This window comes from Macaca thibetana, chromosome 2, assembly GCF_024542745.1.
Source record: "Macaca thibetana thibetana isolate TM-01 chromosome 2, ASM2454274v1, whole genome shotgun sequence".
Taxonomy (NCBI): Eukaryota; Metazoa; Chordata; class Mammalia; order Primates; family Cercopithecidae; genus Macaca; species Macaca thibetana.
Window position 1 is genome coordinate 37,164,952 of NC_065579.1, and position 22,253 is coordinate 37,187,204.

Here is a 22,253-nt window from a genome sequence, read left to right on the forward strand (position 1 = left end):
ATACCTTTATACTGGATTCTTTGGAAAATAAAAAGCCCTGTTGCTTCATATCACATTGTTCATAGTAATCTCACTATCTGGGAGAGTCCTTTTCTTGAAGCACCAGGAAGTACCTATCACACATCCAGAAGAGGATTTGAATTCAACCCCCAGTCCCCAATTTCTTCTCCACTGTCCTTCACCCTTTAGCTGCCCACACTGGCCATTTGTTTCAGTTTCAATTTCAGTCTCCCTGATGTAAATTGCCTTCTTGATTGCTTCATTTAACCACCTCTGCTGTGATTTGTATTGTTGAAATAACTCTCTACCCACTCCAATAGAATGCTAAATGTTAGATTAATAAGAGGAATGCCTGTTTCTGGCTCAAAGAATTAGTGGTTACTGCAAAAAAAAAAAAAAAAAAAAAAGTTTAACTATGCCAACCTTAAAATACCTCTAAAGCCAGATAATTATCAGAAATAATCATTATTTTATAAGTATTTTAAATAATTATTTTTAGATCACTTGGACTTGGGAAGGGGAACATCACACACCGGGGCCTATCATGGGGAGGGGGGAGGGGGGAGGGATTGCATTGGGAGTTATACCTGATGTAAATGACGAGTTGATGGGTGCTGACGAGTTGATGGGTGCAGCACAGCAACATGGCACAAGTATACATATGTAACAAACCTGCACGTTATGCACATGTACCCTAGAACTTAAAGTATAATAGTAATAAAAAAATTAAAAAAAAAATAAAAATAAAAATAATACTTTCTTAGTATTGATGAGGTATTCTTGAGATTATTGTAATGCTAATAGATATTGGTGAGTCACATGTAATTTAAAATTTTCTACTAGTCACATTAAAAAGTAAAAAGGTGAAATTAATTTTAATAACTCAATATATCAAATATTACAACAGTTACTTTACATTTTTTAACTGAGTCTTTGAAATCTTTAACTGAATTTGTGTTTTACAGTTAAGAGCACATCTCAATTCAGATTAGCCACAGTTTAGTTGTGCAGTAGCCGCATGTGGGTGACTGCGATGGTAGTGTAACCCTAGTGTATTCTAGGCAATGAAAATTTAGAGTTTGTACTTGAGTTGATTATGTACTTTTCACTATGCTTAAAAAAAACTGTATTTTTGTGTGACCAAAATAGTAAATCAGTGAAAGAAGGTTATGTTCTTCATTCTTCAAAACTGAGAAGTTTTTTAGTATTTAGCAAATCTAGAATCACTGGTTAAAGTATACCTTGGTTTGACTATTAGTTTATTATATCAATACTGAGTTTAAGATCACAGATTTGAGTTGATAGTATTAGGTAACTCTTGCAGTATTAGGAAGATAGTGTTTTGCAATTATGTATTATCTGAGTGCCCATTTGGGCAGTGGGTTTCTAGCTGTGTTTTGCTAAGACCCAGGGCTGCTGTACAGATTAAGGGTAGGACTAAGGGATGTTTCAGCAAGCTGAGCTCTAACCCTTTTCTCCTTCTCACCCTCACCCATTCTCTGCATTTATTTATTCTGCACAGGAAACCTTTCCTCTTTGAAAAAAAAGTTTATATTATATTTAAAAGTTTGGAGACAGTTCCATGCTTAGCAATTGTTCTAGTGAATCTAAACCTAAATGTTGATGTTCTTCCTTTATACCATTGTAGGAATCTGGTTTAAAAAAAAAGGCTCTTTGCACTGAAATCTTGATCAGTAATTTATACAAACAGTATTTGTCTGTCTCTTCACCTCTCTTCTACCCTCTCTCTGGCTTATGGGAAGTTTTTAGCATCTACTTTATTTGACTACAGTATACAGTACAGGATTTGGACCTGTACTGCAAATAATAAAATCTTTAAATCTGCAACAGATAGATTTCCCAGAGATATTTCTACTTGTATTTCTAAAATAAAATTGTGTGCTTTTACCTTTAGAAATATTTAGAATAAGGGAAGTTTACTTCCACAGATTATTTATATTCATCTTCAGTGTGTAGATGAAGTACCAGCCAGGATGCTGGATTAAAACTTGTAAATACTAAAAAGTTTGGAGCTAAAACCCAATATTGCTGGAATGCATAGCCTAAAACATAGTAGTCAGTAGATATATCATTGAGAGAAACCAATTTGAGATGCACTATATTTGTCTACCTCTTTTAACTCAGGAAGTGTCCAAAAACTGATGACAGAACCAATCTCTCCTCCCTTATAAGCACCTTTTCCTCCAATAAACAAAAATCCACAATTTCCCCATTTCTCTGAATTTAAAGAGCATTTTATGGTTACTTTGACTAATCTAAATATGAATGTTTATAATGTTAAAACAGAATAATTACAACATGCTCCAGGTGGCGGGGGCGGGGGGCGGAATTTAAACTACAAATTTAGTGATTTTGAAATCTAATTTCTAAACTTCCATCAGAAATATAATAATGCATTATAGCTCCTATTTCCTATGTTTTAAATAGGAAATAATTCCAGCCAGGTTGCAGTTGAATTTCTGTGTAAGTAGGTAGGATACTGTAGCATCTCTTCTCCTGAGGAATCCCTTTACTTTATCCATTCTTTTCTATTTATTTATTTCTTTGAGACAGATTCTCACTTTGTCACACAGGCTGAAGCGCAGTGGTATGATCTTGGCTCACTGCAACTTCCGCTTCCTGGGTTCGAGTGATCCTCTCATGCCACCATGCTTGGGTAGTTTTTGTATTTTTTGTTTCTTTGTTTTGAGACAGAGTCTCATTCTGTCACCAGGCTGTAGTGCAGTGGTGCAGTCTCAGCTCACTGCAACCTCCGACTCCCTGGTTCAAGTGATTCTACTGCCCCAGCCTCCCAAGTAGCTGGGATTACAGCCACGCGCCACCACGCCCAGCTAATTTTTGTATTTTGATGGGGTTTCACTCTGGTGGCCAGGATGGTCTCGATCTTCTGACCTCGTGATCCACCTGCCTCAGCGTCCCAAAGTGCTGGGATTACGGGCGTGATCCACCGCACCCGGCCAATTTTTGATAAAGACAGGGTTTCGCCATGTTTCCAGGCTGATCTCCAACTCCTGAGCTCAAACGATCTGCCCGCCTCAGCCTCCCACAGTGTTAGGCTTACAGGCATGAGCCACCATGCCCAGCCTCTCAATTCTTTCTTACCCCTTCTCAATGTATATATATTTTAGTGAGCCAGTGCTTTATGCTTCTATGGAAATAATAGTTTCATTTTAGTCTTATTCATTGATTATTTTATAATTTCCCTTTTACCTATTGATTGATAGTCTGTGTTTCTAGGCTCAGCTCGCCAATCGGAAACAGAAATTAGAGTCTGTGGAACTTTCCAGCCAATCAGAAATTCAACACTTAAGCAGTAAACTGGAGCGGGCCAATGACACTATCTGTGCCAATGAGTTGGAAATAGAGCGCCTCACCATGAGGGTCAATGACTTGGTTGGAACCAGTATGACTGTCCTGCAGGAGCAGCAGCAAAAAGAAGAAAAATTGAGGGAATCTGAAAAACTATTAGAGGTCTGTTTTAAAATCACTGTAATTGGGGGAAGCGTGTGTATGTGTGTTTTATAAGAGAGTGTTATTAAGCTAGAACTAGGTTCTACAATCTATACTTTCTTCCCTGCTTTATAAATGATGGATCAGATATTGATAGTTTTGTTAATATTGTGACTGTTACATAACTTATAGTCTGACTTCCTGGCTTCTTATGAAATAGAAAAATTGTAATAATAGCTGGCTTAGAAATTTCTGGGTATTTTGCAGGTTCTGCAGGAAGAAAAAAGAATTGAAGGAAAATTACAATCATATTTGACTTTTTCGCAGGCTCTGCAGGAAGAAAAGAGAGAATTAAGGGCAGCTCTTCAGTCTCAAGAAAATCTCATCCATGAGGGAAGAATGCAAAAGGAGAAGTTACAAGAAAAAGTAAAGGCAACTGACACTCAACATGCTGTAGAAGCTATAAGGTCAATTTAATCTTAAATATTATTCATCTTAGCCACTTAATGGCTAGGCATTAAGCACTAGGCTTATTTTTATTTTTATTTTATTTTTATTTTGTTTTCAGATAGTCTCCTTCTGTTGCCCAGACTGGAGTGCAGTGGTACAATCTCAGCTCACTGCAACCTCCACCTCTCAGGTTCAAGCGATTCTTCAGCCTCAGCCTCCCGAGTAGTTGGGACTACAGGTGCACGCCACCATACCTGGCTAGTATTTTGTATTTTTAGAGATGGCCATTCATCATGTTGGCTAGGCTGGTCTTGAACTCCTGACCTCAGGTGATCTGCCCACCTCGGCCTCCCAAAGTGTTGGGATTACAGGTGTGAGCTGCCACGCCCGCCCAAGCACTGGTTTTAATATTGCATATTCATAATTTTATGTTTGATCGTATTGTGGATTTTCTTAATTGGCTTTAACTTCTGAGTTAGGTTTTTAAAGTGTTATAAAATTTTGTGTGGTTAATTTTCTTCTGCCACCAGTTTGGGTCCCTAACAGAGACTCTCATGTTTAGAAAGTTAGAAGCCAAGGTCAGTTTGCATGCTTTGGGAAAATCCAAACATGCAGGGAATTGTCATTCACGTCTCCTGGAGGCCTCACTTTCTTGGTGGAGTAGGTGGTGATTAGTAGCTGCTTATCAATAATAGCAGCCAGCCATTGGGCTAACCCTCTTGCTTGATGTAAGTCTGGTGTACATTTTTATTTTTGCCAGAATTCTCCTGTAACTTTTCAGTTTTTTTGGTACAAGGTTTCAAGTGTCACTGAAGTGATTTTGTCATTTTGTCTTTTTCCCTTGAAAAATAGGCCAAATCCCAGTTAAGAAGGGAGTAAATTGCTGCTTTTATAACTTTTAGCATCTCTTGACTGTCTTTCCTCTCCCAATATTCTTTTTATAAAGCAGGAGACAAACTGAAGAGTTCCAAAGAGTTTATCAAAAATGGTTGGGAAACACAAACTAGATGTGCATTGTTTGTGTTTGCAGAGATAAAGGCCTTAACAGTCATCATATGTCTTTCCATAGGCTACGGGAAGAATCTCTGGCAGAAAAGAAGTACACCTCTCAAGGGCAGGGGGACTTAGACAGTGTGCTCTCGCAGTTGAATTTTACCCATACTAGTGAGGAACTTCTGCAGGCAGAGGTGACTCGTCTTGAAGGCAGGTACATAATTATACACACATTTCAAAAATTTCAAGTTGTTAAAATGAATTTTTGATCATCATATTGATAAAGTAAATGAATATAGTAGTCATAGTGAAAAAAATAAGATTTTTTTCTAGCATCCACAAACTGCCTGAGTTCTTGTTTCTTTTTTTTTTCTTTTTCTTTTTTTTTTTTTTTGAGATGGAGTCCCACTCTTTCACCCAGGCTGGAGTGCAATGGCACGATCTCGGCTCACTGCAACCTCTGCCTCCCGGTTCAAGCGATTCTTCCTCCCCAGCCTTCCAAGTAGCTGAGATTACAGGCGTGCGCCACCACGCCTGGCTAATTTTTGTATTTTTGTAGAGACAGGGTTTCACCATGTTGGCCAGGCTGGTCTTGAACTCCTGACCTCAGGTGATCTACCCGCCTCAGCGTCCCAAAGTGCTGAGATTACAGGTGTGAGCCACCACGCCCTGCCCTAAGTTCTTATTTCATTGAGAAGACAGCAGCAATTAAAGGAGAACTTCTTAATCTTTCTGTCATCAAAACTACCAGTCTTCCCACACCTGTGCCTTTCTGCACTTCTAAGACCAACTACTCCACTTGTGTCCTTTTTCTGTAGTTATATCCTTTCTTTTCTACATCATCAAGTTCTTTCTCTCCGCTGAATTATATCCACTGGTATAAAATATGCTATAACGTCACCCATCTGGGGGAAAAACCATCCCTTAATCCTATATCTCCGTCAAGTTACTTCCACATTTCTGTACTTCTCTTTAAGACCAAATTCTTCAAAAGAATTGTCTATACTGACTCTACTTCTTTACCTTTCACCTGTTTAGCAGCCCTTCACTTAGGTTGTCCTCCCTGCCACCTTGGAAGCAGGGTAGGAAGGGGTAACAGTTGACACACGGTGATCCTCCTTTTTGTTCTGCTGTGGTGGTGTTACTTCCTTGGGTGTTAATTGAATCCTGACTAATGCTATACCATACCTACCTAAACTCTTGTCATTGTCGTACTTATAATTTTTTTTTTGGTTTTTCATACCTCTCAACTTTTGGATTGGGAAGAGTGTGATATTTTGTTTTAAACACATGACTCATTATCATTTGTACACTGGCATTTTCTGTATGTAAAAGATAAAATTACTTTTAACATGAACTGTTAACCTTTAGGCAAACAACAAGAGAAATATCATTTTACACTTTTTAAGTTATCTTTAAGTAATACATTTTTTGTTTTTACATTTATTTCTGGTTTTGGAAACCAGTAAGTATTTTCTTTTATCTACATGTTAAATGCACAAACATACATACACACACATATTTTCTGCTTTATTCCTTTTGGAATACTTGGAGTACTTGAGATAATCTTTGTTATCATTGAAGTATATGTGTACTCTTCCATTTGACTAAAATTAAGTTTATTATTTTTGACATTGGGACAACAATTTACATTTTTATCACAGTTTTTTTATTGATTGGCTTTTTAGTAATATTTAAATGAGTGATGTGATGTTTAAGATATTGGCTGAATATTTTTTGGACATCAAGAATGTAAATTATATAGTCCAATTTATAGGCTTCGGGATTTTGGTTTTGTTTTAAATATGGGATCTTATTTTTGTCATACAGTTTGGAATCTGTGAGTGCAACATGTAAACAGCTGAGTCAAGAACTAATGGAAAAATACGAAGAATTAAAGAGGATGGAAGCACATAACAATGAATACAGAGCAGAGATTAAGAAGGTAAAAATATGCATACCTAGGATTGCAAAATTGTATGTGTTTATGGACTGAGCTGTGGGTTTGGAGATTATAGGGGTTATTTTTAATGAGAGAAAAATGTAGTTCAAGGGGCCACTTGATATTTAGGAGTGGAAGAGTACGTGGAATGTGCATAGGGAAAGTGCCTTCTTTCTCTGGCATCCCCCCGATGCCCAATAAATATTTTTAAGATAATTGAAGGCTGTTCCCTTTGAACTTAAAAACTTTATTTTAAACATGTTTTAATGAAAAGTTTTCTAAAAGACATACACTAAGTGTTTGCAAAAAAATATGAACTGTCATTTAATATTTTCTTATTGCCTAAACATAGTATTTATGGATTGTCTCCTGTGCTGTGATGTGGTTGGTATCCTTGTCAGCTATTGAGGTATGCAGAGCTGTTTGTGTCTATATGAGTGGGTCCTAACTGTCCTATTTGTTGTTTTGTATTTTTTGTTACTTCTTGAAGATTACTTCTCGCTTGTTTCTTCCTCTTGTTCTTTCTGTTTGTTATCCTGTGGACCAAGATACCATATGAGCAAAACTTTTAGATTCACAACTAAAAAAAAGAATGAAGGTCACAAGTACTGTCCTCTAAATAGTGTGCATGGACCTTGATTGTGGTTCTCAGCACTTGAATAACCCATCTCTCCCTGTTTTGAGGTATAATAAATGATTGTAGGTATAACCACCTGACCTTCAGTACAGATATGCAACTTGGTAAATTGCTAATTTTTCTGCAGATTTAATTCAGGAGAAATTTAATGTCTTGAGATAAGGTAAGCTTTTATTTTATTAGCTGGTAACATATTATTCTATCTAAATGCTTTCTCTTTTGGTGCTTTCTTTTCTGCTTTCTTTATAGTTGAAAGAACAGATTTTACAGGGTGAACAAAGTTACAGTTCTGCACTAGAAGGAATGAAGATGGAAATCTCCCATCTAACTCAGGAGTTACATCAGCGAGATATCTCTATTGCTTCCACCAAAGGTTCTTCCTCAGACATGGAAAAGCGACTCAAAGCAGAGATGCAAAAGGCAGAAGAAAAAGCAGTAGAGCATAAGGTGAAGCCTGAACAAAAACTTTTTTAAATTTGAAATTTGTTTTAAAGATGGAATTGATTAAAGACATAATTTTCATAATATTTAATTCAGTGAATTTTTATTAGATACCTGCTTTGAGCTGAGGGTATGCTGGTTAACAGAGAGTTTAGTGAGGGTGGTGCAGAGGTGAGAGTAGACACAGACAAGTAAAGTGACTATATCAGTGGTGTATGATGAGAGTCACTAGAGATCACAAGCAGCCTGAATCTAGACCACTCGCTGCAAAGGCCTTCCAGAAGGTGTGATAGCAAAGCTAAGTTAGGAGCGAGCTGGGTGAGGGGAAGGAAAAGTATTTCAGGCACAGGAAAATACAGAGGTCTCTAAGAGATAGTAGAACACGCTTGCTGTGGTTGAAACACGCTTGCTGTGGTTGAAACTAGAGTACACGTGGGATGAGTGGAAGGTATGAGACTGGAAAGCAGAGACTGGCTGCTGAAAGGCTCTGTTAGCCACATAAAGGAGTTATACTGTGACCTTGAGGTCAGTAGGGAATGGCCACAAGCAGGAGTAAAATTCAGTGGTCTTTAAATGGAGAATAAGCAGGGAGACAGAGCACCCAGATGCTGTTACAGTGGTAAGATGGTGGCCTGAGCAGTGGGTAAGGGAGGGAGAGATAAATGGATGAATTCTGGAGATACTGGGCTGGTAAAAATGACTGGGCATTATATTTGATTGGCAGGGAGGGTGAGGTAGGCAGAGTTAAGAAATGGTGTTCCACAGGATTTAAGCTTAGGCAACTGATGGAAAGTGATGCTCTTTAATAAATAGAGAAAAGACAGGGATCTAGTTTGGCGAAGGATAATGAATTTGTGTGAAAAGTACACAGACTGGGGAAACTGGTGGAGAGGACTTTGGTTTAACACATTTGTTTGGAATAAAGGCTGGAATTTTGTGTGGATAATAGTCATTTCCACAGAAGGCCTGGAGTTAAAGATTAAAATCAGGATTAGGTATTTAGCTGTGGCTGTCCTTTCTTCATGGTGACATTTGAAACCCCCTGAGAGACTTAATGATTATAGTGAGAAAGCATAGCATAAAAAGAGAAGTGACTGAAACCAAACTTAGGATACTTCTCATTTAGCGTGTAAAAGATGTTGGAATGAAGCTTAAAAAAAGGGAGCAGTGAGGAGGAAAATCAGATAGTTTTTGCCAAGCCAAGGAAAGAAGGAATATTTTCTTTTTTTTTTTTTTTTTTTTGAGACGGAGTCTCACTCTGTTGCCCAGGCTGGAGTGCAGTGGCGCGATCTCGGCTCACTGCGAGCTCCGCCTCCTGGGTTCACGCCATTCTCCTGCCTCAGCCTCCCGAGTAGCTGGTACTACAGGCGCCTGCCACCACTCCCGGCTAATTTTTTTTTTTGTATTTTTAGTAGAGACGGGGTTTCACCGTGTTAGCCAGGATGGTCTCGATCTCCTGACCTTGTGATCCGCCCATCTCGGCCTCCCAAAGTGCTGGGTGAGCCACCGCGCCCGGCCAGAAGGAATATTTTCAAATGGGAATGGTTAAGCACAAAAGCTAAGGGGAATGAGAACTGAAAATAAGTTATTATTTTGTGAATAAAGTACAATTCCATGTGACGTTGCAGGTAGAAGCCAAGTTGGAGGAGTCCAACACAGGAGAATGGGTAGGGATTTAAGGGATTTACCAGTGAATTGAAACTTTGCTGCTTTATCACCTGATTTATCCTATTAGAATGATATCTTCATCCCATTCATGTTCATTCAGCTTAATAACACCTTATAAATCTTTTTAGAAAGTCCATATATATATGTATATTTATATATGTTTATATATAAATGAAGAATATGACTTAGCCTAATGAAAATTCCATGTGGAAAATTTTGTAAGATGCATTTGATTTACATGTTATATTTATTTTTTTCTGCTTTCCCCTTTTCAGGAGATTTTGGATCAGCTGGAGTCACTCAAATTAGAAAATCGTCATCTTTCTGAAATGGTGATGAAATTCGAATTGGGTTTACATGAGGTACATAAATAGAAACTTAAGTTTTTCTACTATCCATGCCTTAAAAAAAATTACTTTGTAAATATTAACATTATAAACAGAGAGTTAAGATCAACTTAGATCCTTTTGCAGAAATTTTCTCAAGGAAATGAAGGCAAAATGCTGGAAGTGAGCAAAATATGACTCTCCACTCCAGCAGCAGGAAGGGTTTTTGTTTGTTTGTTTGTTTGTTTGTTTGAGATGGGGTTTTGCTCTTGTTACCCAGGCTGGAGTGCAATGGCGTGATCTTGGCTCAACCTCCACCTCCCGGGTTCAAGCGATGCTCCTGCCTTAGCCTCCTGAGTAACTGGGATTACAGGCAAGCGCCACTACACCCGACTGATTTTGTATTTTCAGTAGAGATGGAGTTTCTCCATATTGGTCAGGCTGGTCTCGAACTCCCGACCTCAGGTGATCTGCCCGCCTCAGCCTCCCAAAGTGCTGGGATTACAGGCGTGAGCCACCATGCCCGGCCATGAAGGTTTTTTTTTATATTATGTATGTGATAAAATATACCTACAGTCTGTGTTCTTAGTTGGAAGAATGTATATTAAGGACTTAGCATAGTACCTGGCACTTAGTAAGTATGCAATACATGCTAGATGGTGGTATTTTTATTATTATCGTTAATGATTATTATGTTTATGTTATCTTTTTAGAAAGTATATTGTCTTTAAAATAATTTAGCTTTAATTTTTTTTCTGCAAGATATTCACATAGTAAAATATTTTAGAATCTTTTATATTCAAGGACTTTTAGTAGGTGCTATAATGAACACAGGATAAATAAGATAGCATTCTTGCCTTTAAGAGAGATTTTGGATCAGCTGCAATCACTCAAATTACTCTAGCCTTTAGGAGACTAGAGTAATCTAGTAGCAAGGGTAAGAAATGCATACAAGCTTCTGTGAAACCAGAGAGAACATGATTAGCCAACAGTGAGTTACAGTATAGATGCTCTTTTAACTGTTTTGTTACAAAGTTCCTATAATTTGTGAAATGACTCATCTATTCTGACCCATCTTTTCTTGGTGTAGGTCAAATGTCTGAAAATTGTATAAATGCTTTTTTCCTGGATTTCCAGAGAGTATTCCTCCAAAAAGATATATAATTCCAAGGTGCTCCCTGTTTGCTCTGAAAAGTTCTAATTTCACAATCCAGGATTGTGGATACTGGGGTGGAAGAATGTGCAAAAGACTATTGTAGAGTACCTTATTTCAACTGGAAAAACGGGGCACTATTTTTGTAATCTTTCAGAAGGGTAAGATTCTGTAAACATCATGAAGTCATAGAGGATTTTACAACATAAAAATGTGAAGTTTCTGGAAGGTAAAAGGCCCTATTAAAAAAGGCTAATAGGGAGAAAACAATTTATAATCAGACAAAAGGTTAATGTAAATTATTAATACATAAAAATTCCCTACAAAGATAATAAGGAAAAGATAATCCAGTAGAAAAATAGGCAAAGGATGTAAATAGATACCTCATAGAATTAATATAAATATCTAGTAAACAAAGAAAATTGTTCAACCTCTCTAATAAAGCAAAATAAATAGACATTCTTTTACTAATTGGTTTGATAATAACCTTTAAAAACTAATATATAGCCAATGTTAGAAAGATGTAAGGAAACTGATTGATTGCACTGTCAATGAGAAAGTGAATTGATATGGCCTTTCTAGAGGACAGCTTAGCAATATCCCTCAAATGCGTAAATACGTATAGCCTCTAAATTCCTGGGTCATGTGTGTTTCTGATTTTGATAGTCATTGCTGAATTGTTTTCAGAATGGTGTTAATCTTTTTACATTCCCTTAGAAACCATTCTCTAGGAGCAAATGTGCATAAAATGGTCATTGCAGTATTGTTTGCAATGTCCAAAATTTTGAAGTAAACTAAATATTTATTTCAGTGGTTAATTTGTGATTTTATGAATATTACGCTGTCATGGAAGGTGGCAGGTGAAAACACTCATCTGATCTTGCTGTATCCTCAAATCCCTCTAAAACTATCATGAAAGGATTTATTTTTAAAGCACAAATCCACAAGGTTGGGAATAATAGGAGAGGAGACAATAGCTAAACATTTTATAAGGGGGAAGATGGGAAGGAAGGAAGGGAGGGAGGGAACTTCTTATCCCCTAATAAAGCCAATATTAAGCTAGTAGTGGAGAACTCTAAGAACTAAACTGATTTACACCACAGAATTCTGTAAAGGCTTAGGTTTCAGCAGTACTTGATTGAGAGACTCTTATGCAGTGATTATCTGTTCATATTTAAGAATTGAGAACTCTTGGGGAACTTTAGCCAGACCATGACCAGAGATGCTGTTCAGCTTAATTTCTCCTGAAACTTCCAGCTGTCAATAATAGTGGTAATACTGTTCTTTCTTTACACAGCTAGATGTGTGCTTGCTACTCAGTTTTCATATTACCTTTCATATTCATTTATCTATAGTAATTGTTTATAAAATAATAACTTAGAGAAATTTTTAAAACATACCTGAACAAAGGTAAGCATCATCATTTTTTAATAAGTATGTTTAATGACATCAGACATCAAACTGGTGAAAACCGTATCAGCAGTTTAAGCTTTCTCTAGTTTTGAAATTACATACAGTGTGAATATGTTGTACATATTATGAAGAATAATTATTAGAAAGTGCCCTTTTGCATTTTACCATGTAGAAAGCTGAAGTTACTTGTACAAATGAATGTTTGGGTTAAATGTCTATTTTAATAAGTTACCTAATTATCTTAGTAATGAAAGCAACAGCTCTGATAAAATACATTATTTACCATGTTTTAAAAACTGATAATAGTTTCATTTTAACTCATATGTCCTGCAGATGTTCTTCTCTGGTATTTTATCTGGCATTTACAACTTGTTGAAAGATTTTGTAGCTCTTAGTCACTACTTGTACACAGATAGTTCACAGATATATTTTAAAGTTTATGTTTTTGTTAGGAAAATTATGTTTGTTAGACCACTCTTGACGAGCTTACTTTCAGAATTTTTTTTTTTTTTTTTTTTTTGCAGAAAAGACCAAGCTAACCATGGTATTAAACTCCAAAGATTACCATAACTTTGCATAATACTAATTAAAACATTTTGTCATCAGAAAAAAAATCACCCAGACTACCATTTTTTCAAGTAGTGTCTTACCAGGAAACACCTCGAATTGAAAAGCAATCAAATATATGATACCAGATCGCAATAGTAATTCCCACTATGTACTTGAATCCTGCCTTATCATGTCCAAATTTATATATGAGTAGATATCAAAGTTGTAGAAAAGTGTTTAATATTAGAGAGTATTTATTTTAAAGTCCCTGCCAGCCAGATTTTTTTCTTAGAACTTTTTGTTCAAATTTCTTTCCTTGAACTAGGTCTCTGTTTTCTTCCACTGGTATTCTGGGGCTATTCAACCTTCACCTTCTTGCAGAAGAAACATGGCCGCTATTTTCCTTCTTTTTCCCTGTTTCTGATTCCCTCTTACAACTTTCCTCCATCCTGGTTCCATCCTTCCTCCACCTCCTTGGAATTCCTTGCCACACAAGGAAGCCCATTGTGGTTCTAGCGTTTCACCAGCATTTACTTGAAGAATTCTTTATCTCTGTTAGTCTTAGAGGCCTAAAAACAAATCTTCACTTTTTCTAAATTAAAGCCATAGATTAACTACTTACAACTAAAAAATACTGAAATTTCCAACCAGCAGTATCACAGATCACAAGTATTCTTGTACAGATTAAGTGACTCTAGTGTTCTTTTTTATTAGGCAAAAGAGAGTTCACTAGCAGATCTCCAGGAGAATTATATTGAGGCATTAAATAAATTAGTGTCTGAAAATCAACAACTACAGAAAGATTTGATGAATACCAAATCTCAGCTGGAGATTTCCACTCAGATGTGCAAAAAACAAAATGACAGGATCTTTAAACCAACACACAGAAGAACAACTGAGTTCAAGAATACAGAGTTCAAGTAAAATTTCTTAAAAGTTTATTTAAAATGTGTATTGGTACAATATAATTCTCATTTCTTTGAGAATAATTTCTGACTTACAGAAATTAAATCTTCATCAAAGGACTCCATGTTTAATTCTGAAGTATAGTGTACACAAGTAAAGCAATGATCATGTTAAAAAATGGGTGGGGGAGGTGTATAGCGTTTTCATTAAAGCTTTTGTTTTATACACTCTGGGTGTCAGTGTAAACAACATGTGTATTACCTGAGACTTTTCATGCTGCCTTCCACCTCTTCAACCCCATTTGCCCATAAGAAGTAGAATATGGCTTTTTATAAACAGCTTCCTTTGTGTTTTTAGTCAGTTTGTTATAGGCTGTTACCATAAGAAATAAGCATTCAGTGAAAAGCCACATGGCTTCAGCTCATACTATATGGCTTACATGTTTTCTTACCCAAAGCCTTCACTGACACACTCACCTCTACTCCTACACCAGCCCAACCCTCTAGTGAGGTTAGGTGCCTTCTTAGGTGCACAGCACTTCTCCTGTCCCAGCACTAACCACACTAGATTACCTGGCAGCTTGTTTGTCTTTCTTGCTATACCATAAGTGTGTGAGGGCAGGGACCTGGTAGTGGGGATTGGATATTTGGGACCTGAATGAATGAAAGAACACCTGATCTCAATAGATTGCTCATTTTGTAAATTCTAGCCTTATTAATTAGGCTGTTGGCTTAAGCAAATTTCCTACATTTCTGTTGGAGAAAGAAAAGTTGCTACAATTTTTTATTTGTTTTGTTTTCTAATCTACCATCCAGGCCAACCCATGGCCAGCACAGACATGATGGAATAAAGACTGAGCACTACAAAACAGGTCTTCATTCTCCAAGAGGACAAGCGTCGGATAGTATAGACCCCATGTCTAGGGTGCTAAGCCCCCTGAGTCCTCAAATCAGCCCTTGCAGCTCCACCAGGTCTTTGACTTCCTACTCTCTGTGTAAAAGTCACTCTTTGCCTTCAGCGCTAGATACAAATGAAGCCAATTTTTCTGACACTGTGTCTGAGAGTATGAATGACCAAGAAGAGTTTATGTCTTCGGTATGGAAACTTTCTGATCTTATTAATTTATTAGTTTTTTAGTTTGATTTTATTTTTTATTTTAAGGGTGAAGAGGGTGATTTTTTTTTTCCTTACTGGTTCTTTTATCATAAGTACTCTTCATTATTCTCAGGTATATCCCTGTCATACAGTTTTTGCTTGTGAAGAGACTTTCAGCCAAGACTACTTTTCAAAATGTTCTGAAATGTGTTATAGTTATTCATTTGTCTTTAACACTTATTGGAAATTCCCTTCCTGCCCTTTTAAGAGATGCTCAATTTTCTTCTGGAATGGTTAGTTCAAGAAATGTCTCTGGATGCCAACATAGTCCTGAGGCACAGGCAGTGAAGGAAGAAAAGAGAAGCTGCTGGAAAGGAGAAAGGGAGTTCAGAGGTGGAGGAAGTGTGTGCCTCTGATGTGTGCAGAGCATGGCTTGGGTGTCACAGATGGTGGCCCTCAGAGCAGAATGTGCCTTGGACACCATGCCGGTCCCTTGCTCCTTCCATTGCTGTGCAGCCTGCACCATCTTTTTGCCTTCTGCACCAAAGCACTTGCCATGGGCCCTTCATTTCCTATCACCAGCTGCAGCTGTATAGCCATGAAAGTGCAGTATTTTTGACTTATTAATGTGCCACCAAATCCGTGGAAAGGTTTTCTTTTATTTTTCAAAATAAGTCCTCACTTCACTTTCTTCCTAAGTTTAGCAGCAAAATTATTTTGGCACCAAAACTTTCCCTGGCCTGAACTGATGTGTTAATTTGTATAGACTTTCTCTGTTCCACTTAGTGTGAATATCCATGTGTTTTGCTTCAGAAATATCAATGTGTTTGGTTATGGGATGTTCCCTCAGACTCCACTGGGGTAATACAGTTGATCCTCATTATTCACAGATTCTGTATTTGTGAATTTGTCTACTCCCTCAGCTTTATAACTCCCAAATCAGTATGCGCAGCACTTCCACAGTCATTCGTGGACATATACAGAGTGGCCAAAAATTTGAGTGCCGACTTGCACAATCTAAGCCAAGGTTGAAGTAGGCATCTCCACCAGAGGGTGGAGATGGATGGGACAGCGCAGTGTAGGGAAGAAGCTCAGCTCCATGCCAAACAGAGGAATGGGTAGAGTCTGAATTCCAGCCTCGGCACCAGTTAGTGGGGCGGCCTCAGGAGAGTTACCACTTCTGATCCTCATGTCTCTCATGTGAAATAAAAAATACAGAATCCACCAGAATGAGTTGTTCTAGGATTTAGGATTGTACTCTCTGTGTGGGGTGTGTGTATGTGTGTGTGTGTATTTGTTGTATGTGTATATTTCCCTGGGCCAAAAATTCTGTGTTTGCTAATTCAGTGTTCTGGGTGACTTTATAGAATACGACTGCTGTTGTGAATGAGTATTGACTGCATATGGCATATGTTCTGTACTACCTTTCTAAAAATCAGAATTCTGAAACATCGCTAGCCTCAAGGGTTTCAGATAAGGGACTGTGGACTGAAAATTTGGAGGAGAAAAAATATTGATTTTAGCTGGCATCTAATTTATTTTTGTTAAATTGTCTGTGCTTTAAAATGAAAGTGACATACTCAGGTTTTTAAAGTGAGTTTGAAATAATAGGCATTAACTATGGAAGGATATATAAGTCTAAACTGAAACGTTCTTCAGACCAATAACTAATATATGATACTTTACATGATTACAACTTGGGTCAGAAAGGGACAGATCTGTGTTAATTTTTACAGAACTTACTGAGTTTTGTTCTTTTATTGCTCTTATTAGGATGAAAACCAAAAAAGTCTCTTCAAAGGAAAACAATCAGCTTTTAATATTGCTAGTTAGAAAATGTCATGAACAGTGTGTCTTAGAAATATAATATTCTACTTATTTACACATGTCAAAATTTGTCTCTCTTCCAGTGTTCCTTGCCTGTTTCTCCCCTTGGTTCAATAGCTACTAGATTTTTGGAAGAGGAGGAACTGAGGTCTCATCACATTCTAGAGCGCTTGGATGCCCATATTGAAGAACTAAAAAGAGAGAGTGAAAAGACAGTGAGACAATTCACAGCCTTAAAGTAGCCTCTTAAAAAATCACAATCTTGGAAATAAAAATAAACACCAAAGAGTTACTGTCATCTGAAGTAGCAGCTCTTTAAAAACATGAAGAGATAAAATGATAAAAATGATACATCTAAAGCAGTGGTGAAGAAAGCTGAAAAACCAATACTTTTGATAGGCATTTTCTCTGCACTAGTTTGTTTGAAGGACTTCCTCCAGTGATAAGTTGTGAGAATAAACCACTTTGCTAGACTTTTTTCTCATACGAATATGTATTATCATAAAGTGATACTTATCTTGCTGACTTAAATGTGAATAGCTGTGTACTAATTGAAAGAAGGATTTTATGATACATGTTGAAAATAAAGTAACTGCAGGAACTTTCTTTAAGGGAAATGTGTAGAAGCATGGATTTAGGGGTCAAACTTACCTGGATTGATAGACTGGTTTTGCCATCCAACTGGGCTGGTTATTTACTAGGCTGGTAGCCCCTCTTAGCCAAGGGGCTGGTGGTGTGTAAAGTCAGGCTGGCAGTGAATAAGCGGGGTAGGCTAAAGAACCTTAGCAAGCAGTCCTCTCTTGCTCAGCACTTATGCAGAGGAGAGAGGCAGGGAGGGCAAGGGACTGGCTTTCGTGCGTGGTGCCCATGGAATATCCATTGGAAATAAATGTTCAGCGTCTGCACTGCTGAGGACAAGTTTAGATGGGAGATAAAGATCTGGATGTTGATATGCCAGAAGCATTTGAAATCATGGGAGTTGATAAGATCCACCAGGGAGGCTGTGGAGAGAGAGAGGAGCAGGAGGCTGGGTTTGGGGCCCTGAAAGATGCCAGCATCTGAGAATCACAGGAAATAGATCTAACAAAGGAACTAGATTGTGCAGTTACAGATGAGACAGGTCAGTGTAGTGTACTTGCCACCTTAAGGGTATGGCCCCTGTGAATCCTCTTTCTCTAGTGGATCTTTCCCATTAGCATAAAACATCCTGTTATTTCCCCTTTTTTAAAAAAAACCTCATTTTTTTATACCTCTCTATCTACTGCTCTGTATGTTTATTTGCTTCCCTTCACCCAAACACTTCTGAAAAGAGGTGTCTGCAGTGACTCTTTCCAGTTTCTCACCTCGCCCCACCGCAGTTCTCTTCCTAACCCTCTCCACCACCATTTCCATCCCCAGACTGCTTTCTTGCTCTTGAGTTCACCAGTGACCTAATCACCATCTGAGCATCATTCAGCACAGCTGGACTCTCTCTTGGCTTCTAAGACCTGGAACTTCTGGTTTCATCTCTACCTCATCCTCCACTCCATCTCATGGCTTTTCCTCTTCTAACCTGTAAGTCAGAGGGCCCCCTGGAGCTCTGTCATGGGTTTTCTCCCTCAGCATTCTCTTCCCTAGAAGTTTCCATTCCAATCTCAAGCTCTTAATGCCACTTATAGGCCAGTGACCCTTACATTTATTACTAATCTTGACCTCTCCCGGAGCTGCTGTCTTAGATACCTAGCTGCTTATGCGATGTCTTCACTTGGATGTCTGACAAACATCTTGTTTCCAAGAGAGAACTCTTTATTCTCCCTCTTGCTAAGATTCCATATCAGGACACAGCATTATGTTTGCCTGTTCCTAGGAGTTGCTGATAATTCCTTCCTTACCCACGTCTGCATATCCAGTCATTTGGGAGGTCCTGAATCTTCCCCCAGAATCTTATCTCAGACCCAACCATTTCCCTCCTGCACTTCTACCACCTGATCCAGACTACTTCTCTCTCACCCTGATTCTGGCAGTAGCCTAACTGATTACTACTCACACCAATAATTCAGGGAACTTCTGGAGTTATCCTTTAGAAAAGTAAATGAAACAGTGTCACCACTGCTTCCCTTTAGACTCTTCCAAGGCTTCTCTTTTTTTTGACTGAGATGGAGTTTCACTGTGTTGCCCAGGCTGCAGTACAATGGCAGGATCTCGGCTCACTGCAATCTCTGCCTCCCGGGCTCAAGTGATTATCCTGCCTTAGCCTCCCGAGTAGCTGAGATTACAGGTGCATGCCACCAGGCCCAGCTAATTTTTGTATTTTTAGTAGGAACAGGGTTTCACGATGTTGGTCAGGCTGGCCTCGAACTCCTGACCTCAAGTGATCCACCTGCCTCAGCTTCCTAAGGTGCTGGGTTATAGGCGTGAGCCACTGTGCCCAGTCCAAAGGCTTCTTACTCCACTCAGAATAAAATCCAAATGAATTAATATAGCCTACAGGGCCTCAATAATCTGGGCCTAATCTCCCGTTGCATCATCCTTTACTGTGCTCCACCCATGCTGTCCTCCTTTCTGTTTTTTGAGTACAACAAGCTTTAACCTCTTAGGGTCTTTGACTTGCAGTTTACCCTGAATATTCCCTTTCTCTTACCTCACCTGTGATTGGCATTTTCCCCTTGCAGGCCTGCACTCTGGCATCTTCTCATGAGCAAGCCTTCTTTGACTGCTGCCTCCCAAACCTGCTTCTCCCCATTTCTCTAGCTCATTGGCCTGCGTTATTTCCTTCATAGTGCCCACCACTATCTGAAATCATTTCATTACTTGATTTATGTTTGTATTGTCTATTTCTGCTGTTAGAATTAAAACTCCTTGAGGGCAAGGACTTTGCTTATCTGGTTCATGGTGGGATCCCCATTACCCGGCACAAGCCCAGCACTTAGGAGAGGCTCAGCTAGTTCGAACCAATGGAAAATGCCATTCCTGAGGTGCACCACATCATTTCTTTCGTGTTGGTGTGCATGCTGTCCTTCAGTTTGCCTCCTCTTCCCATACCCTGTCATGTGCTCTTGAAACTCCCCATTTACTTGGCTACTTTATCTGGCTTGGCAAAGCTTTCCCCTATACCCTGACCCACATCAGGGAACGTTTCTCCTCATTGCTCTCACAGCACCCTGTGTGTGGCCGCGACCAGACTGTGCTATCCTCTTTGATTTCTATCTCTCAGGGGCTAGGTCCTGCCTACATCCTCAGTCAGCATGCTGCCTAACACGTAACATCCTAAGCAAATACTGGGTGGATGAAAATCACTACTGTTCAAATCTTCATTGTATTTATCAGTAAAACCGAAATAATATCTAATGGCGTCGAGAACATTTACTGAAAATATGTATCTGAAAGGGCTTTGCAGATTTTCTAAAAATACTGTAGCTGTGTGCATTGCTATTATATTCAGGAGATTTTTACTTTTAGACAGTCCCAAGCTTCAGCTTAAAATCTGTAGACTGCAACCCGTTTCTGAGATGTTTGTACTACGTGTTGACTAGGAGGAACAATGACAGACTCTGTAGTCACGAGAAATACTTAAGGAATCATGAGGTACTATGTATTTCCTTAAATTTGTACTGTTTTTTAAAGCTGAAGTATTTAGTAATTAATGGGTTATCCAAATTTGTCAGAAAATTCAACTGTAATTTAATGTCTCACCTTCATTTTTCAAAAAGATATATTAATACCAAATATTAAAATGTGTCAAGACTAAATCTGAGTTAGTGTCTTAACACACATTTTCCAAAATCTCAGAGATCAGGGTACCCAAATGAGATGAAAAGATTAGGGACCAGTAGTCTACTTTTGGTGTTTACAGATAATGTTTTATTGGGCAAGTCATCTCATTCCTCTTGTCCTGGATTCCCAATGAATTTTCATCTGTATTCCTATGCAGATTTTAGCTGAAGAGGGCAAAGTTAACTTCCCACTGTGGGCTGGACGTTACCTTCCCTTGCAGCCTCATTTGATCTCAACAAGTGTAGAAAAAATACTACAGCACTCTGTGTTTCTATGACATCTGCTTAAACCCAAACAATTCTTACCTTCTCTGTCTTACATACACATAACACCTGGTAAACTGCGGGTGATGATTTTCTGTTTTCAGAACACTCGAGTCCAGTACCGAATGAATCTAGTTACCCGGTTCAGTTGCCAGAGGAAGGCAGCCAAGTTACCTCTGAGCTTCAGATGGGGAAAAGCAGAGAAGAAAACATTTACCTAAAAGTTTTATGGTACTCATAAGATAAAAAAAAAATCATAGACTTATGAAAAGCACAGTTTTTTTCTCCGTGTTTGAATAAGCGTTTTGTAAAGTGTGTGAGCATCCAGAAGAGAAGTCCAACATTTTCATAACTGGTAATAATAATCTGCACAGCTCCCCCTACAGTGTGCTTCACTGTGGGTTGATGGCATAAGGCTGACTTCCAAATTCAGAGGAAACTGTTCTGAGAGGGCTCCAAACATGATGGTGTAAAGCTCTCATGGCCTGGAAAGGGAAAATTTAGAGGGATGATGGACTGCTTTAAACCAATCTTTTGTAAAAGCTATTTCTCCACGGTGCAGTTTTGATAATTCAGACAATACAGTTCACATGTCTTTTTTTCTCTCTGTGAGGAACTAGAAGTTGAGAATTTTATGTTGCCCATTAAGGCCAGGTTCAATTATTTGACAATCATCCAATCAGAAGAACTTTTGCACTCCTCTTACAAAAAGAACGTAAGGCAGTAGTTGATGGGGGAAGGTCTAGAACTCCTTGGTATTAAATGCAAAACATTTATTAATGTTAATAATATATTAATAATGTTAAATGCAAAAAATGTGCATGTGTGCATTTTTCTGGGGAGAAGATTCATAATTTTCATTAGAATCTTGAAGGTGTCTGTGAATCAAAAAGAGATTAAAAACCATAGCTTTAGGGACTAGAGTTCTCCCAGAATGGTATCCCGTTTCCTGGGGAGAGACATAAAATGTCTTCCGGGGCTGAATTTTAAAGTGCAGTTGAATACTCATTCAAAATTTAAGTTTTTCAATAATAACAAGACAATTCAGTTCAAAAATGGATAAAAGATTGGAATAGACATTTCTCTAAAGATACACAGATGGCTAATAAGCAAATGAAAAGATGTTCAACATCATTAGTCATCAGAGAAATGCAAATCAAAATCAAAATGAGATACCATTACACACCCACTATAAAAAAGATGGACAATCACAAGTGTTGAAGATGATGTGGAGAAATTAGAACACTCATATTTGCTGTGGGAATGTAAAATAAAATAGTGCAGTCACTCTGGAAGACAGTTTGGCAGTTCCTCAAAAAGAGTTAACCATATTACCCAGCAATACCAATCCTAAATCTATGACTGA

General features: G+C 38.2%; 2 protein-coding genes across 16 annotated transcripts in view; one reads left to right on the plus strand and one right to left on the minus strand.

The window, feature by feature from the left end:
• Positions 1-22,253, minus strand: part of ANAPC13 (anaphase promoting complex subunit 13) — a 1,014,760-nt gene that overhangs the window by 65,840 nt on the left and 926,667 nt on the right. The gene's annotated exons all lie outside the window — the stretch shown is intronic.
• Positions 1-22,253, plus strand: part of CEP63 (centrosomal protein 63) — a 123,964-nt gene that overhangs the window by 57,023 nt on the left and 44,688 nt on the right. For 7 of the 13 annotated variants that reach the window (XM_050779604.1, XM_050779603.1, XM_050779602.1 and 4 more), the window contains exons 7-15: positions 3,259-3,492; positions 3,799-3,938; positions 4,991-5,128; positions 6,745-6,859; positions 7,743-7,940; positions 9,878-9,964; positions 13,758-13,963; positions 14,765-15,044; positions 16,955-17,482. In XM_050779604.1, coding sequence (XP_050635561.1) covers positions 3,259-3,492; positions 3,799-3,938; positions 4,991-5,128; positions 6,745-6,859; positions 7,743-7,940; positions 9,878-9,964; positions 13,758-13,963; positions 14,765-15,044; positions 16,955-17,113 — 1,557 coding nt within the window. In that variant the 3' untranslated portion in view covers positions 17,114-17,482. Of the gene's footprint in view, positions 1-3,258; positions 3,493-3,798; positions 3,939-4,990; positions 5,129-6,744; positions 6,860-7,742; positions 7,941-9,877; positions 9,965-13,757; positions 13,964-14,764; positions 15,045-16,954; positions 17,483-22,253 lie in introns of those variants that run through there. The other 6 variants (XM_050779613.1, XM_050779614.1, XM_050779609.1 and 3 more) reach the window with 4 other exon arrangements.